We start from the raw sequence: 16880 nt of genomic DNA on the forward strand, positions 1-16880 counted from the left end.
TTCAAATAAAATTCTTAGCATGTTTTCAGCTCACAATAAATTTTAGTTACTTTCATTCTTAAAATGAAACTTAATAACACAGAGCAAAATATATCATGGAGAATGTGTGGTAAAGAAAAGAGGAAGCTCTGAAATAGCCTTGAGGGGAAAGAGACCCATGGATGATTTCACAGTCACAACAATAACCACATGCATTCTTTCATCCATGTATTTTTCTCATAACACATATAGTACTTTCTATGTGCCAGGTATTGTTCTATACAAGGAATAGGCCCTATCCATTTTCTGCTAGGTAGATAATATAGATTTGGTGGTGAGAACTTCTAGGCACAGAGAAAAATAAATGCAGAGACCTTCATTCAAATAGACACCTCAACCCAATAGAATTAAATCTGAATTATTATTTTCTGCCTCAAGTGAGTGGCACCATCATCCACCTGGTTATTAATTTCTGACTCCTTTCTCTTCATCACCTGCCTTATTCACCTAGCTTAAAGCTTTCTGTGTGTTCCTTTTAGTTCTCCCTTACTCTTTCTACTACTATTTTTAAATGCAAATCTGCTTTGTAATTCTGCTTATAACCTCAATAACTTTCTATTATTATAGGAAAAAATTAACCCTACTTTATAGAGCCTATAGGTTTTAGCCTTTACTTATTTACCAGACACTCTTGCATTATATTTTCCTCCCTTCATATTTCAATGAACAATTTGATGGATGGATGAATGAAGAATGTAGCAAATTTATAGAACTGAGATAAGCCCCAGGTAGTAGTAGCAGCAGAAAGGATAAAAAGTGTGGCAGGAGTCTGGACTATGAGTGAGGAAAATGCTGATAAGGTAAACAACCCAGTCAAAGAATAGAAACTGTACCTTCAGGATAATGGGAAGCCAATGAAGTATTTAGCCAGGAAAGTAACATAACCACATTCACATTCTAAGATGTGTACTCTGTTTATAATATAAAGAATGAATTAGGGAAGTGGGTGGAAAGAATTGATAAGAAAGAGAAAGTAGGGAGCTGTAACAGCAATCAAGACAAGAAATCATCATGACAAGTACCATGGCAGAATCAGCTCCCCAAAAAAAGTGAACAGCATCATGAGTATTTAGAAAAAAACATTTTCATGAGTTGGTTGTTTATTGGATGTGTTCACTGAATAACAGGAAAGAATGAATGAAGATTATTCCTTGGCTTCACTTTTGAAGAATTAAGTTTATGAGTGTTCTACTTAATAAGACAAAGAACACTATATAAGGAACAGGCTTAAAGGAAGGAATTAATTAGCTGTAGCTTGAAGATGCTGAGCTCCAGATGCTTATGTAACATGGAGAGTATAGATTGGTTAAGAACTCAGCCTCTACAATAGGATCAATTAATAGGATCTCATAGGATCCAGATTCTATCACTTATTAGCTGTGTGCCCCAAGAAGGTTTTTTTTTAACCTTTTTAAACCCCTGCTTCTTCATCTGTCAAGTGGGCATAAGTAATAATATCTCCCTAATAGGTTAATATGAGGAATAAAACAAGAATGCACCATGTATTATGCAAAGCATTTGGCACAATATATGATACTTAATATATATCAATAACTATGAGATACTATTATTACTATTCTTACTAAAAATTAGAGTCAATAGGCATTTGGACCTATGAACCTAAAGCTTGGAAGAGAAGGCCATGATATAGGAACGAATTCATGACTTGGGATCCTTTATTAAACGTATAGTAAGCAAGACAACTGACTTGACTCACTCACAGAAAGCCTAGAACCAGAATGACAAACTCAAATCCCTCAGACATTGTGCAGTCAGGTAAATGAATGAAGTAAAACGGTTGAAGACAAGTTACAAGAGGTGGGGTGTGATCTGTGGTTAACTCTTTCTTAAGGGACACAACTACAGCTCCAGAATGCTGGACCGATGTTACTAGATGTGATTATTTTTTTTTAATTTTTCAATTACAGTCAGCATGCAATACTATATTAGTTTCAGGTGTACAACATACTGATTAAACATTTATATAACTTACGAAGTGATTACCTCGATAAGTCTAGTATCCTTCTGACACCATACATAGCTATTACAATAGATGTGCTGATTTTAAAAAAGAAAATAAAAATCCAGATTCTTATGTAAAATGCAATTTTTTTTAACATTCTACAGCTATACAGATCAAATAAAGTTATCAAGCAAGCTTTGTCCTGTGGACTACCAGTTTGCACTTCTGGCCTATCAGTATCCCCCCAAAAGCCAATGTCTTTCATCCATTCTTTTTTCTTTATGTCCTAAAAGGCAATGTAACATAAAACTTTAGAACAAAGGCAGTGGCCCCAGAAGGCTCTGAGTTCAGTCCTCAGGTCTGCAATTTNTCTCTCTCTCTCTCTCTCTCTCTCTCCCTCCCCCTCTGTGTGCATAACACCTGAGATTCAAATCTATTTTCTGCCAAATCACATCTAATACTATCTCTCTCTTTCAAGTGCTTGAAATCAGAGTCTGTAAATAAATATTTTCTTGTGAGTGGGGGGAATATGACTGGTGTCCTTATAAGAAGAGGAAGAGACACCAGTGATACTCATGCACAGAGGAAAAGCCATATAAGGACACAGCAGGAAAGTGTCCACCTACAAGCCAAGGAGAGAGGCCTCACAAGAAATTAAACCTGCTGACACCTTGATCTTGGATTTTATTAGACCTTGGACTCTAGAACTGTAAGAAAATAAATTTCTGTTGTTAAAGTCACCCAGTCTATGATATTTTGTTTCTGCAGCCTTAGAAATCTAACATAAGAGGTAATGTGTTTTGGAATGAATTCCAGGTTAAAAGTGAAGATGCATTTTTAATTATAGAGGGAATAAAAATTCTGGAATCAGAGTTGAAAACAAATCATAAAAACAAGGATATATGAAAATTCCTAAACCTTTGTAGTTGCCACAAATGTCAGTTTCTGATTCTGCAAAGATGAGGCCCAGAGATCTGCATAGCAGCAAGCATCCCAGGTGGTTCCGATTCTGATTATCTGGGGGCTATGATTTGAAAAATACTGCTTCATAACACTCACATGTGTATACATGCTCAGCCAGAGAGTAATGGATGTGGCCACAAGAGGAAGCCCACTCTATTCCAAAGGGACCAGTCAAGCCAGTGAATTGGAATAAAGTCTTATGATTGGATTGGGGAATCTGGGCCATTCCTTACTATTTATGCCTTTATATTCCCCCAAAAAGATCCAATACTAAGGACACTAATTACCTGGGTAATGAAAACATTGAAATGGTCCTTCATTCCTCTCTCTAAAATGTCTTCTCCATCAGGTTTCAGAGTCCAAAAATAGATGATTAACTCTTCATATCTCTGTAGTAACATATAAAACTGCTTTTTAGATTTAACTACCCCTTGCAGGGGCTCACATTGCCTTGTAAGGTGTAAAAATAGTTTCTCCAATTAGCTCCTTGATGTCTAAAATCAAAGGGTTAAGTTCTGAGTAGCTCAGGTACAGAATGAGGAGATGGAGTCCCTACGTGTAGGCAGGGGTCAGGAGCATACAAGGTTACCCAGGGCACCAAGAATAAGCATCAACACTATTACAGAACTTGGCCTGACTTCTTGCTTCCTTTTTGGTTACAGGAAAAGTGTTAATTAAAAATCCATTTTAAATGCTGCATATGGTTATAGACCCAACATGCACACGGACAGATCCAGCATGCATAAACTATAGTTATGACACATCATACACAAAACACTATCAACAGCACCCACTCTGCTTTCCCGAAGTTGTGAAAGTTGTTCAAAACTTTCACCAGATCCTTCAGTGGTAGTTACCAGTGTATGGCATCCTCTGAGCTCCCCATCTAGACATTTCACAAGACCACTCACTCTCTTCTGCTCTCCTCCCCCTATTCCCATGGTCTAAGATAATGAGCTTGAGGGAGACTGTCAGAGTAGGGAATTGATTAAAGATCCTTAAATGTTCTCAATGGAGATGTCAGGCAGTTGCATAAAAGTCAGGGCATTAACATCATCCTCCAGTCTCTCCTTATACCATAGAGCCAGACCCTCTCGTTTTAGCCTTCCTTCTTCCCTGGTATAAGGCCTGGAGCCTCTGGGCCTAGCTTTGCTGTGTGAGGAATCAATATAGTAGGTAGACAGGTGTTTGGTACCGAATTGTGGAACCAAGAAGAGGTCCCAGAAGGCTCAGCTTGAGCTTTGCAGAGGGAAAGAAGAAAAGTACTCTGAGGTACAAGAAAGGCTGTAGAGAGTGCCTGCCCAAGGTGGTGACTGCTGCAGTCAGATCTTGCTGACTTCATGGGATCCTAGGTCTGGTTTTACCACTAGCTCAGAAAGGAGACAACAGCTTTCTGACATCTGTTCACTGCTTGGATTTTTCTAACCTAAGTGTTTCCAAATTTTCAGAATGTGCCTTGAAGCTCCAGAGACTTAAGTTTGAATTCCAGCTCTGCCACTGATTGGCTGTGTGACTTTAGGCACATCATCAAATTCTCTAAGCTTCTCCTCATTTGCAAATTGAAATAACATTAACTTGCAAGGTTTTTCTAAGGTCTCATGCTATTCCTTTTGCAGTGTTTTTGGTACAGTGTCTGACATATAGTGGATGTTCATCAGGTATTATAGTTCTTTCTCACCACTCTACTTTATTTTCATGTCAAAAATATTTTCTGCTTCTGGTTTTATGAGTTATATTGTTAACTACCATGACTACCATGTAATTTGCCTGCCCCTACTAAGCCCTTGATTTTATGTTACTATTGCTGCTACTTGACAATGAATTATCATCAACGTGGGAAGAAAGTATAATGGTTGTTTAGAGCCTGAAATCTAAAGAAAAATCAGATCTCAGTTCAGATCCCATTCGGCCGTTTACTATGTCCTTGACCTTAGAAATGTTAATTTTCTCCAAGCTTCTGTTTTCTCATCTATAACATCATACTATTAATAAAACTTTACTCACAGAATTCTTTTAAGGAGATAAAATGTGGACCAAGTTAGTAACAGCTAACTGAAGAAAATTTAACTCTTATTTAGGCATTTAAAAAAATCGCTGAGCACATACTGTATAGCAGGGCACATTCTAAGCACTTTTACAGAGGTAAACAAAGCAAAGCCTTGCCCACTGTGAGCTAAACTTCTAGTGAGATTATTAATTGGGAGTGGGGAGATCACTGCTCTGGAAGTCAGGAGTCTTAAATTGGCGTATGGCCTTTGCCCAGTGACTGTCCCCTCCTGAGTCATCCTTTCTTCATCTGAAAAAAAAAAAAGTGAACTCTATCAGCATCATTGCCTTTTGTTCTGTGGACTCTCATGGACTCTGCTTTGTGATTGGGGTTGTGGCCATGGGTGATGGTGCTTCAGTCTTTCCTCCCACCTATGGTCACAGCACTTGATTCCTAGTTAATTCCAGTTGATTCTAANGCTGGAATCCTTCAGGTAGCCTCAAAAGTGTTCTCCAAAACAATTCGCTCTCTGGTAAGTACTCAGATATTCTTACCTATTTGATTTTCACTTTATTTTTTTTCTCTTGGCAACGAACCATATACAACTTCATACAGAGCAAGAAAACACCTTCAAAAGTCATACCTCTAGGAAGAACGTTTCTTCCAGAGACTATGTGAACAGACTATGTACCTTTTGGGGGACCATTCTTCAATAGAATTCAAATTCTCCTAAATTGTGATACTAATCACTTCAGGTTATTAATCTCCTGCCAATACAATAAATTGTAGTGTTGGTAACAAATTCCAGGCCAGGGGAAAATGAGATACAATCTGTCAGTAATCTCTGGAGTGACTGCCCTTACAAATAGATACATGATTTGAAAATAGTGGGAAATTTTAAAAGAATATTGAAGTAATCAACAATTTTCAGATAGCAGGAAATAGAACTAGGAGTATAGAACTAGGTGTAGTTTGATTTTGGGAAGACTACACTTCTGTGAGAGTTCCAAGACATAGAAAGAAATTGATTTGTGAGATTCCTTTGCCTTAATGCACTGTCATTTGAGTAATCATATACTTTATCCAACATCTTATCTAGGATGTAAAAGCAAGGAATAATAGAAAATCCAGATTAATTGATTAGGGTTTAATAATATTTTACAGGGAAAATGAAATCAGATTCATATCTGAATGCAAAGTATACTTCTAGTTTCTCTGTAGGAATTTTCCTAATCTATGATATAGGTAGGTTTTAGTCTAAAATGGCATTCACTTCCCACTCACTATATGATAGCCACATAAATGCTTTGCTCTGTCAAAGAGAACTGGAAATGAGTCAGAATCTTCAACAACTGCTTTTTTTTTTCTACCAAATTTCTAGATACTGATATTTTACCAATTCAAGAATCTCTGTTTCAATGCATCATGTCCATTCGCAACACATCACTTGTTGAAATCACCACCTTCTTCTTGGTTGGTATTCCAGGATTGGAATATGCACACGTCTGGATCTCTATCCCCATCTGCAGCATGTATTTTGTTGCTTTTCTGGGAAACTGCACCATCCTTTTTGTCATCAAGACAGAGCCCTCCTTGCATGAGCCCATGTACTATTTCCTTTCCATGTTGGCCCTGTCTGACTTAGGTTTGTCCTTATCCTCCCTTCCCACTGTATTGAGGATCTTCTTATTCAATGCTCCTGAAATTTTTGCCAGCGCCTGCTTTGCCCAGGAATTCTTCATCCATGTGTTCACAGGATTGGAATCCTCAGTGCTCCTGATCATGTCGTTTGACCGCTTCCTGGCCATCCATAATCCTCTGAGATACAACTCCATTCTTACTACTGTCAAAGTTGTCCAAATAGGAATAGTAATCTTTGTTAGGAGTTTCCTCTTGGTTCTTCCCTTCCCCCTCACTTTGAGAACATTGAAATATTGTAACAAAAGCCAATTATCCCATTCTTACTGTCTTCACCAGGATGTCATGAAGTTGGCCTGCTCTGATAACAGAATTAATGTCATCTATGGCTTCTTTGCAGCACTCTGCATTATGTTAGACTTTATGCTGATTGTTATGTCTTACATCCTGATTCTCAAGGCTGTGCTGGGAATTGCATCCCAAAAGGAGCAGCTCAAGGCCCTCAATACTTGTGTTTCACACATCTGTGCAGTGATCATCTTCTATCTGCCCATCATCAACCTTGCCATTGTCCATCGCTTTGCCCAGCATGTCTCTCCTCTCTTCAATGTTCTCATGGCAAATGTTCTCTTACTTGTGCCTCCAGTGATGAACCCTATTGTGTACTGTGTAAAAACTAGACAAATTAGAGTAAGAGTTGTAGCAAAATTATGTCAGACGCAGATTTAACNTTTGCTGTTTGAGGAACACCAAATGAAAACTCTAAAGCAAAACAAACAACCTAAATTCACACACATGTAGTTTGATATATGAAGTTCAGTCTGAAAAAGGGATAGCTAATGGAGGAAAGCATTGCTGTCTTCAAATTTGGGATATTACATTCAATTAAATAAGCAATTATGAAGTGACAGCTATATTCCACTTACTATGCCAGGCACTGGAAATGCAGTGGTGAACAGTGTGAGCATGATTTCCTCCCTGTAGAGTCAAGTAATGGGAAAAGACATCAATCAAGTAATAAGGAAAATAATAAAGAAGCTATTTTGTGTAAATGGGGCTAGATTATGTACCTGCAGAGAAAAGAAGATGGAAATTTTTTGAAACATTTATCAATTCAATTCAAGGGAGAAAAACAATCTGAGTATTCAACCATGAAGTAGAAAGCTTTAGGTAGTAGTTAATATACTAACACTAGGAATAAGCTAGGATATATTAGCTGATGGTGACCTATTGATTTAGAGTGGTTCTGGATATATTATATTTTATAATATATATAATATATTATATAGTATATATTATATATAATATAATATTATATATAATATAATATTATATATAATATATAGTATATATTAATATAATATAATATATAATATATATAATCATATAATTATATATAACTATATATATAATTATAATATATAAGTATATATTATAATATATAATTATATATGTTACATATAATTAATATATAATATGACATTAATTATAAGACTACACATTTTAATTATGAGTAGTCTTATAATTAATATTTAATTATATATTTAATTAATTATATATATTAATTATATATAAGACTACAAATTTTTGAGGGAATTTTTATATCAGGCTGTATCATTATGAACTTTCAGTTCTGCCATTATTTCAAATGCTATCCTATTAGAAACATACAGGTCTGAATGTAGGTATAGAATAATTTGTGAATCCTATCTCCCCCCAATTCACAGTAAACATTGCTTTTTCCTTTAAGGCTTTGTTTTTTATAAAACTAAGATAAGAAAACCATAAAATTGGAGACCTGGTTTTATGAGATCTGGCCATGGGTAGTTGCATGTGGTCAAATAATTGTCTAGGACTGTTAAATGGGCAAAGTCTTAACTCACTGACACTTTAAAAAAATGAAAACAGATACCTGGATGAAGAAGCAAGTCCGATTCTTCTCATTTGTTTCTGTGTTTGACCCTTTTTATAGCCTGAACTGACAGTAGAAACAGAATATTTACCTTAAGACGTCGCTGATTGTCCTCTTTGTGCCTGTGATCTGCACTGTACCAGAAAGGGACAGCTTCTGTGTTAACACAAACATTGAGGTTCTCAGGTTCCTCCTTATTGGGATCCCTGGACTGGAGAAGCGTCATATCTGGATATCCATTCCTTTCTCATCCGTGTACCTTCTTTCTCTCCTAGGAAACTTTATTGTTCTTTTCTTTATCAAGACAGAGCCAAGCCTCCATGAACCCATGTACTATTTCCTTTCCATGCTCTCCATCTCTGACCTAGGGTTGTCCCTCTCTTCCTTACCCACCACTTTGGGACTATTCCTATTCGGTGTCCATGAAATTCATGCAGCTGCATGCTTCGCCCAGGAGTTCTTTATACATTTATTCACAGTCACTGAAGCTTCTGTGCTATCCGCAATGGCATTCAACCGATATGTGGCCATCTACAACCCTCTGAGATACAGCACAATCTTAACCAGCTCCCGAGTCATCAAAACAGGGGTCTTATTGACTTCTAAAAATGTTGTTTTGATCCTTCCACTGCCCTTTCTGTTGCAACGGCTGACATACTGTCATCAAAACCTGCTCTCATACTCCTACTCTCTGCACCAGGATGTCATGAGGCTGGCATGCTCTCACAACAGAGCCAATGTTGTCTATGGACTCTGTGCTGCCCTTTCTACCATTCTTGATTTGTTGTTTATAATTTTCTCCTACATAATGATCTTAAAGACAGTCCTGGGCATTGCGACCCCCAGAGAGCAGTTCAGGGCCCTTAACACCTGCATTTCTCATATCAGTGCTGTGCTTATCTTCTATGTATCCATGATGAGTGCAGCAATGTTCCACCATTTTGCCAAGGATGTGTCTCCTATGATCCACGTCCTCATGGCTGATGTTTTCCTACTAATGCCTCCCCTGATGAATCTCATTGTGTATTGTGTGAAAACCCGTCAAATCTGAGAAAAGGTTGTGGGGAAACTTTGTCCAAAAAGTTGATCAAAGGAATGAGAAGGGGAGTACATTTGTAAGCGATAACTAAATAAACTTTGAGTGTGTAGCTAGAAGACAGCATTATAGAGAAGATTGCATGGGGTCTTATAGTCAGACAGAGCTCATGGAGTGAATGGCTTTTAATACTCTATACCCTTAGTACCCTGCTGAGCACTGATGGAGACAATCATGGGGTTGTTCAAATTGGTGCCACGACATCTACTGTCTCAGATGATCATGAAATATCACTTGTAATGTTATTGTTATTTTACACTCCTATTCAGCTCCCACATCCATTTCTCACAGACACCACACCAAGAATTTGTCAGGTTTTTTAGTATCCTTACTCTACACAGTATCTGCATGCCTCCTTTCAAGGCCATGAAACATGAATTATTNTTCATTGCTTGTCCTTCCTGGAGTCCTCTGTGCTTCTATCTATGGCTTTTGACCGCTTTGTGGCCATTTGTCGCCCCTTGCACTATGCTTCCATTCTCACTCACACAGTCATTGGCAGGATTGGCCTGGCTTCCCTAGGCCGAAGTGTAGCACTCATTTTCCCATTACCTTTTATGCTCAAGAGATTCCCCTATTGTGGCTCTCCGGTCCTCTCACATTCCTATTGTCTCCACCAAGAAGTGATGAAATTGGCCTGTGCAGACATTAAAGCCAATAGCATCTATGGCATGTTTGTCATTGTTTCCACAGTGGGTATAGACTCACTGCTTATTCTCTTCTCCTATGTTCTGATCCTGCGTACTGTGCTATCCATCGCATCCAGGGCTGAGAGACTCAAAGCTCTTAACACCTGTGTTTCCCACATCAGTGCTGTGCTTCTCTTCTATACACCTATGATTGGCTTATCTGTCATCCACCGCTTTGGAAAACACACACCTCATCTTGTCCAAGTGATCATGGGCTTTGTGTATCTTCTATTCCCTCCTCTGATGAACCCCATCGTCTACAGTGTGAAGACCAAACAGATCCGGGACCGTGTGACCCATGTCTTTTGTTACTAGCTGTGTCTAGTCTTGGAGGCACTATTTCCTTAAATGTACCCTGACTTACTCCTCTATTCTTTATAATACCTGATGTCCATGAAATGAAGGAGACTGTTATTTATTTACTCAACAAGTATATACAGGGATGAACAAGAAGTCATCGCTCTCACAGAACTCTCGCTTTTGTTGGGAAAAAATACAATCTGATATGATGTGGCAGATTTTATTTTCCAAAAATGGCCACAGAAATAATTCTAATCCCACATTCCCTTCCAGAAAGTTGTCACTGCTTCATCAAGAGATGGAGTCTATTTCTTCTACTCTTGTAACTGGGTAGGACTTGCCTCAATGAATTGAATGTTGTGGAAGTGACCTGTAAGACTTCTGAGGCTAGGTCTTTTAAAGTGATATGTTTTTTATTTGTTTTCTCTCTCTCTCTCTCTCTCTCTCTCTCTCTCTCTATATATATATATATATATATATATATATATATATATATATATATATGTAAGATATATACATATATAGAGATAGAGCTATAAATGTGTATATGTATATACCATATTTCCCCATGTATAAGATGTACCTCAATTTTGAGGCCCAAAATTTGAAAAAAAAAAGTATTACATAAAGTTATTGAACTGAAGTTTTATTCATCATGAAATTCATACAACTCCTCATCACTTGTGAGAAATGCAAGTAAGAAAATTACAACCACTGTATAAAATGCACCCAGTTTTTAGACCCCAGATTTTTTGAAAAAGGGTGCATCTTATACATGGAGAAGTATGGTATGTATATATACATATACACATTTATATCTCTATCTTACTTAATGCTTGCTTTTCAAACCCAGACGCCATGCTGAAAGGAATCCCAGACCACATAGAGCGGCCACATGAAGGTGTTTCAGCCAATAGACACAGCTGAGGTCTTAGCCTTAGCTGGATCGTTATCAACTAATAGTGAGTGAACAAATCCTCAAATTATTTCAAACCTGTTTTTCCACCTCTCCAGTTGGCACCCAGTGAAACAGACAATCAGTCCTACTCTGAACATAGTCCAAATTGCAGATTTATAATCTAAATAAATTTTTTTAAGACACTAAATTTTGGGATGGTTTGTTATACAGCCACATGACAATTGTGTTGCTCAAAGTAAGAAGTTCATATAGAAACAGAGAGATGTTTTTCTCCAGCTGGAGAAAGACAGTGTCAAGGAAGGTTTTACTGAGATGACACAGTAGCCAGCCTTAAGGATCATATAAAAGTTAGGCAGTCAAAGTAGAAAATTATGGTCCACTGTGAAGGAACATCATGTGCCAAGATGAAGCAGAGGTGAAAGAAAGGAAATATATTCAGGGAAATATCTGAAGTTGTTTTTGNTATTTTCACATGTTCCTGAAATATGGACCATTGTACCTGAAGGAACAAAAAGGCCAACTCTGGGCTTCCTAAACAATGGCTCCAGGTTAGAAACAATGTTGCTACCAGGACACTATGGCAATATCTGGAAACATTTTTGATTGTTGCAACCTGGGAGGTGAAGTGTGTTTTTAGCATCTACTGTGTAAAGACTAAGGATGCTATTAACCATCTTACAGGACACATTCTACAATGCACAGTACAGACCCCTACAAAAATAATTGTCTAGCCCAAAATATCAGTAGTGCCAAGGATTAGAAACCCTAGTGCAAATGTAATTGTCAGCAAATGGTTAAACCTCATGGTTACCCAGATTGCCTTGAGCTAGACTACACAGCACCTAAAGATGATATGCTATCAGGGAAGTTCCTCAGAAAGACACCCAGTGGAAGATTGATGGAAAACTTCTGGAAAAGTACACAAATTCACTTACAAGATGGTAAAAATACTTTTTTTGAATCAAAAGTGGAGAACAGCAAAGACATATGTAAATGCATATAAGCCTTACCAGGAAACAATAGCTTAAAGATTTTTTTTTAATTATGATAAGCTTTATTGTTGCTGTTGTTATTATTTTCCTTTTTTATTGGACATGGGCCATTTGTGACAGGTTTATGGAAAAACATTTCAAGGGATGGCACACTATATAAAATTAAAGGGGTGATATGACAAGGGAAGCAAGAAGTTACAATGGGGTAAGGATAACCTATTTAATAAATGGTGCTGGGAAAATTGGACTGACACATGCAAAAAAATGAAACTGGACCACCTCCTTACGCCTCTTACAAGAACAAANAGTTCTTAACCATCGCGCCACTCGGCTGGCCCTAAAGAGATTTTTAAAGTATTGTTTTACACAAAAATTTAAAAAACAAAATAACATGTTTATTTAGGAAAAACAAACATGGCTCTAGTTCACTGAGGCATGATCAGCAGTTTTGCTAATTTTTTACTGGATTTTCTTCAACTGTTAAATGTGTGAAATTTAGTGCTTTGTTGACTTTTTCTATTTTATGTCAGATTTCTATTTTATTGATTTCCAGTCTTACCTTCCTTTTTCGTTTGGGCTTACTTGTTCTTCTTTTACTATCTCCTTGAAATGGAAGTTATATCTTTGTTTTCAACTATTCTTCTTTTCTAATAAATTAACTTCACCTATAATTTTCTATAGAGGCATTTCTTATACTGCATCCAGCTATTAGATATGCATATCTTCATTAATATTTAGTATATAGGCCAAGAGTAACTTCAACTAATCTATAATGTTTTGTTTCATCACAAGAAAAATACATCAAAGCTATATAACAATATTAATAGTTATTATATATGAGCATAATTCATCTTTATTAAGTAGTTATAAAGTTCCATATTTTAAATATTCCCTATATACAAATAAAACTTTCAAACTATAATATTATGTAAATTAAACATGCAAAATAGATACAAAGTAAAAATCCATATGGATAGATATCACATCTATCAAAATCTGTCCTTTTACCCATAACAAGCATAACTAAATGGGAAAGATACTAAAGATAATAAAGGTAAAAATGTCATACATTTTATGATGTCAGCTTAAAAATGCAGTTCATCTGTTCATTCAACAAATATTTGCTAAGCTACTACATGTCATTCAATGTGCTAGTGTCAGGACATATCAAAACAAAAATAACAGATGTGCTAACCACCCTGTCGTAGCTTATTTTTATTGTTGTGAAACAAAAAGAATCAGTCTTCAACATTGGGCGATAAATCAATAATCACATAACACCGCAATCACAATCAGCTCCATCTACACACACAATAATAATAAAGGACTTAGATGCCTCCTGCTGCCTCTTTCATGAGGAAAGTCTGGAGAAGCCTCAGAGATAAAGCAAAAGAGGAAGGTAGAGCACTCTTAACAATAGCCAAGGGGATTATTTTTGAGGGGATGAAAACAATTGGACATTTGTAAAGTAAAGAAATCATCAAACAGTTTAAAAGAGTTCATTGCAAATGGTGTGAGGTACAGATTAAAGTTCTCTTATTTTTATTTATTTTTAACTTTTGGTAAATGGATTCCAAATGTTGCAGCACTATTTCTTAAAAAGACTACCTTTTCTCCAATAGAATTGTCTTTGACCTTTGTCAAAAGTCAACTGACCACATTGTATAAATGCATGTATTTCTGATTTCTGGATTCTCTTTTCTGCTTATTTGTATGCCAGTACTATANGCCGGCCCTTCTTGTATCAATATTTTGAGGAAAGATGTCTAGCCTACTTTGAACAAAACACATTTAAAAATGTTAGCGGTTGGGTACTCTAGGAAGCAAATGGTAAGAGAGAGTCAGTATGCAAAGAGTTTAAACGTGTGAAACAGAAGGGGTAAAATCATGACTGGGGAAGGGGATCTATCAGACCATGCTTCATAGATAATGAAGCCTCTGCCAGACCAGCGGGAGCCATAGAGCAAAGATTCCCTTATGGAGGAGTTTCTCACTGGTCAGAAAGGGCCAAGTATTTATACATTACTCACACCCTGATTATCGGGCTAAGAAGGCTGTGACTTTGGCTGGAAATGAGGTAGACCCTGAAGCACTTTTCAGCTATCCACACTCCTTGCAGCTGGGTAACAAATTATTTCTTCAAGTAGGATCTGAAAATTATAGGTTCACATCTGTCACACCAAATTTGTCTGGTTTACCAAGCATTCTTTCAGAGGTGCACATATCTTTAAAATATGATTGAAGGTCATCAGCAGAAGAAAAAGCATGCACTGTAATGCTAAAGTTTTTATATTTTTAATTAGATATCAACTTTGTCTCAAAAAATTCTTAATTCACTCTAAATGTATATGTAAAGAAATGTATATGTAAAAAAAGACTGGGAGAAGAATTGCCTGGATGTAATCATGAATTATGTTTGAACCACAACAACCATTTCAAGTACATCCTAAACAAAAAGTTACCTAATTTCATAAAAAACTTCTTTTTTTAACCATATTTCTGTCCTATAATAAAATAGGCATTTATATTATCTCTACATTAAAAAAAATGTATCTCTATTGTTGAGCTTCTTAGCTGAACTCAAAATAGCATTCATAATAAGGCCAGGTGTTTTACAGAATAAAATCTGAACAGAATAAATATTTTGAGTCATGTATTGGAATAACATAATTAAACAACTTATATAACTAACTGATTTTTCAAAGTGACATCAACATCATGGCGACAGAAGATGTCTCTCATGTGCCCCCTCATACAAAAATTTTAAGCATTCATCCATGAATAAAAGTGCCTCTGTGGAAGTTGGGGGTGTGAAACACAGTGCCATATGCTGAGGGACCCAGGAGGGGTCACCTGTGCATCAGGTAATAGGCAGACCTCAGTACTGGCTGCGGTCTCCACAAGAGCCAGTGAACCAGTTACAGCTCCTGTTGGTCTTGATCTGGTAGCACTTGGAAAACACTGACTGGGGCAGTCCCAACAGCTAAGAGAATGTTTGTTGAAGTCCATATTTACAGAGAAGCTCCAGCACTGCGCTAAAGCAAAAAAATATGAGTTTGGATGAACTGGAGTAAGAGGAACAGCTTGACTAAGTGAGACCTTCTTAGCCCTTGATTTCTCCTGCAGAGGAAAGGTAGAGCAAGTGAGTGAGCACTCAGCTTTCCCAGCTGTGCGGGATGCTGCCAAAAAGACTCTCTTGTCTTGTAGCATCCAGAGTACTAAACCCGAATGCCCATCACTGGAGAAAGGGAAGAGATCAGGAGAGAGGAAGATAAAATTCTCAGAGGACATTAAAGGGACATGGTGTGACTGCATTGTGAACTTCATCAGGAAGTCCACCCATGAGCCAATAGAAAAGCATTACTTGGGGATACCCCTACTGGCAACAAAAGCAAAAATCAAGATGTGATACTACTACATCAAGCCAAAAAACACAGCAAAAGACACAACACAATGAAAAGGCAACCTACCTAATGGAGAAACTATTTGCAAACCACATGATAAGGGGTTAATATCCAAAATACACACAACTCAATAATAAAAAACAGACAATTGATTAAAAAATGGGCAGAGGAACTAAATAACATTTTCCCAATAAGATATACAAATTGCCAACAGGTACATGGAAGGATGTTCAATATAACTATTCACTAGGAAAATGCAAATCAAAAACAATGAGATGTCACCTCATACATGTTATAATGACTGTCGTAAAAAAGATGAGAGAGAGCAAATGCTGGCAAAGATGCGGAGAAAAGGGAACCCTTGTGCACTGTTGGTGGGAATGTAAATCGGTTGCCACTATGCAAATTAGTATATGGGTTCCTCAAAAACTTAAAAATAGAACTGCCATGTGATTCAGCATCCCACTTCTGGATATATATCCAAAGGAAATACAAACATGATAGCAAAGACACATCTGTACCCCCATATTTATTGCAACATTATTCACAATAGCCAAGTCTTGGGAAAACTCTAAGTGTCTATCAATAGATAAATGGATAAAGAATGTGCTATATAAGTATACAAATATGCAATGGAATATTATTTAGCCATGAGAATTAAGGGAATACTGTGATATCACTTATATGTGGAATCTAAAAAGAAAGAAAAAAAACTGAACTTGTAAAAACAGAGTAGAATGGTGATTACCAGGAGCTGGGGAGTGGGAGAAATGGGGAGTTGCTGGTCAAAAGGTACAAACTTCCAGTCAGAAGAGGAGTCATTTCTGGGGATCTAATACACAATATTATGATTATAGTTAACAATAATGTATTACATACTTGAATGTTCTTAAGAGAGTAGGTCTTAAATGTTCTCACTACAAAAAAGTAATGGTAATTATGTGATATGATGGAGGTGCTAGCTAACGCTAAGCCACA

At 36.9% G+C, this 16880-nt stretch overlaps 3 protein-coding genes across 3 annotated transcripts; all 3 read left to right on the top strand.

Annotated features, from left to right (window-relative positions):
* The first annotated feature begins 6371 nt into the window (after positions 1-6371).
* LOC109377958 (olfactory receptor 51A4) lies at positions 6372-7320 on the top strand. The gene has a single exon (XM_019634432.1). The coding sequence runs from the start codon at positions 6378-6380 to the stop codon at positions 7317-7319; it is 942 nt and encodes a 313-aa protein (XP_019489977.1). The 5' UTR covers positions 6372-6377; the 3' UTR covers position 7320.
* Positions 7321-7583: 263 nt separating this feature from the next.
* Positions 7584-9589, top strand: LOC109377952 (olfactory receptor 51A7-like). Its single transcript, XM_019634428.1, is given in 2 exon segments — positions 7584-7604; positions 8579-9589. Coding segments are annotated over 2 exon segments (1032 nt in total).
* Positions 9590-9990: 401 nt separating this feature from the next.
* Positions 9991-10602, top strand: LOC109377961 (olfactory receptor 51G2; the record flags this gene model as incomplete). The annotated part of the gene is made up of 1 exon (XM_019634436.1): positions 9991-10602. A coding segment is annotated over one exon (612 nt), but the record flags the coding sequence as incomplete, so codon positions are not given.
* Positions 10603-16880: the final 6278 nt, after the last annotated feature.

The sequence above is a fragment of the Hipposideros armiger genome, unplaced genomic scaffold (assembly GCF_001890085.2).
Source record: "Hipposideros armiger isolate ML-2016 unplaced genomic scaffold, ASM189008v1 scaffold_1663, whole genome shotgun sequence".
Classification (NCBI taxonomy): domain Eukaryota; kingdom Metazoa; phylum Chordata; class Mammalia; order Chiroptera; family Hipposideridae; genus Hipposideros; species Hipposideros armiger.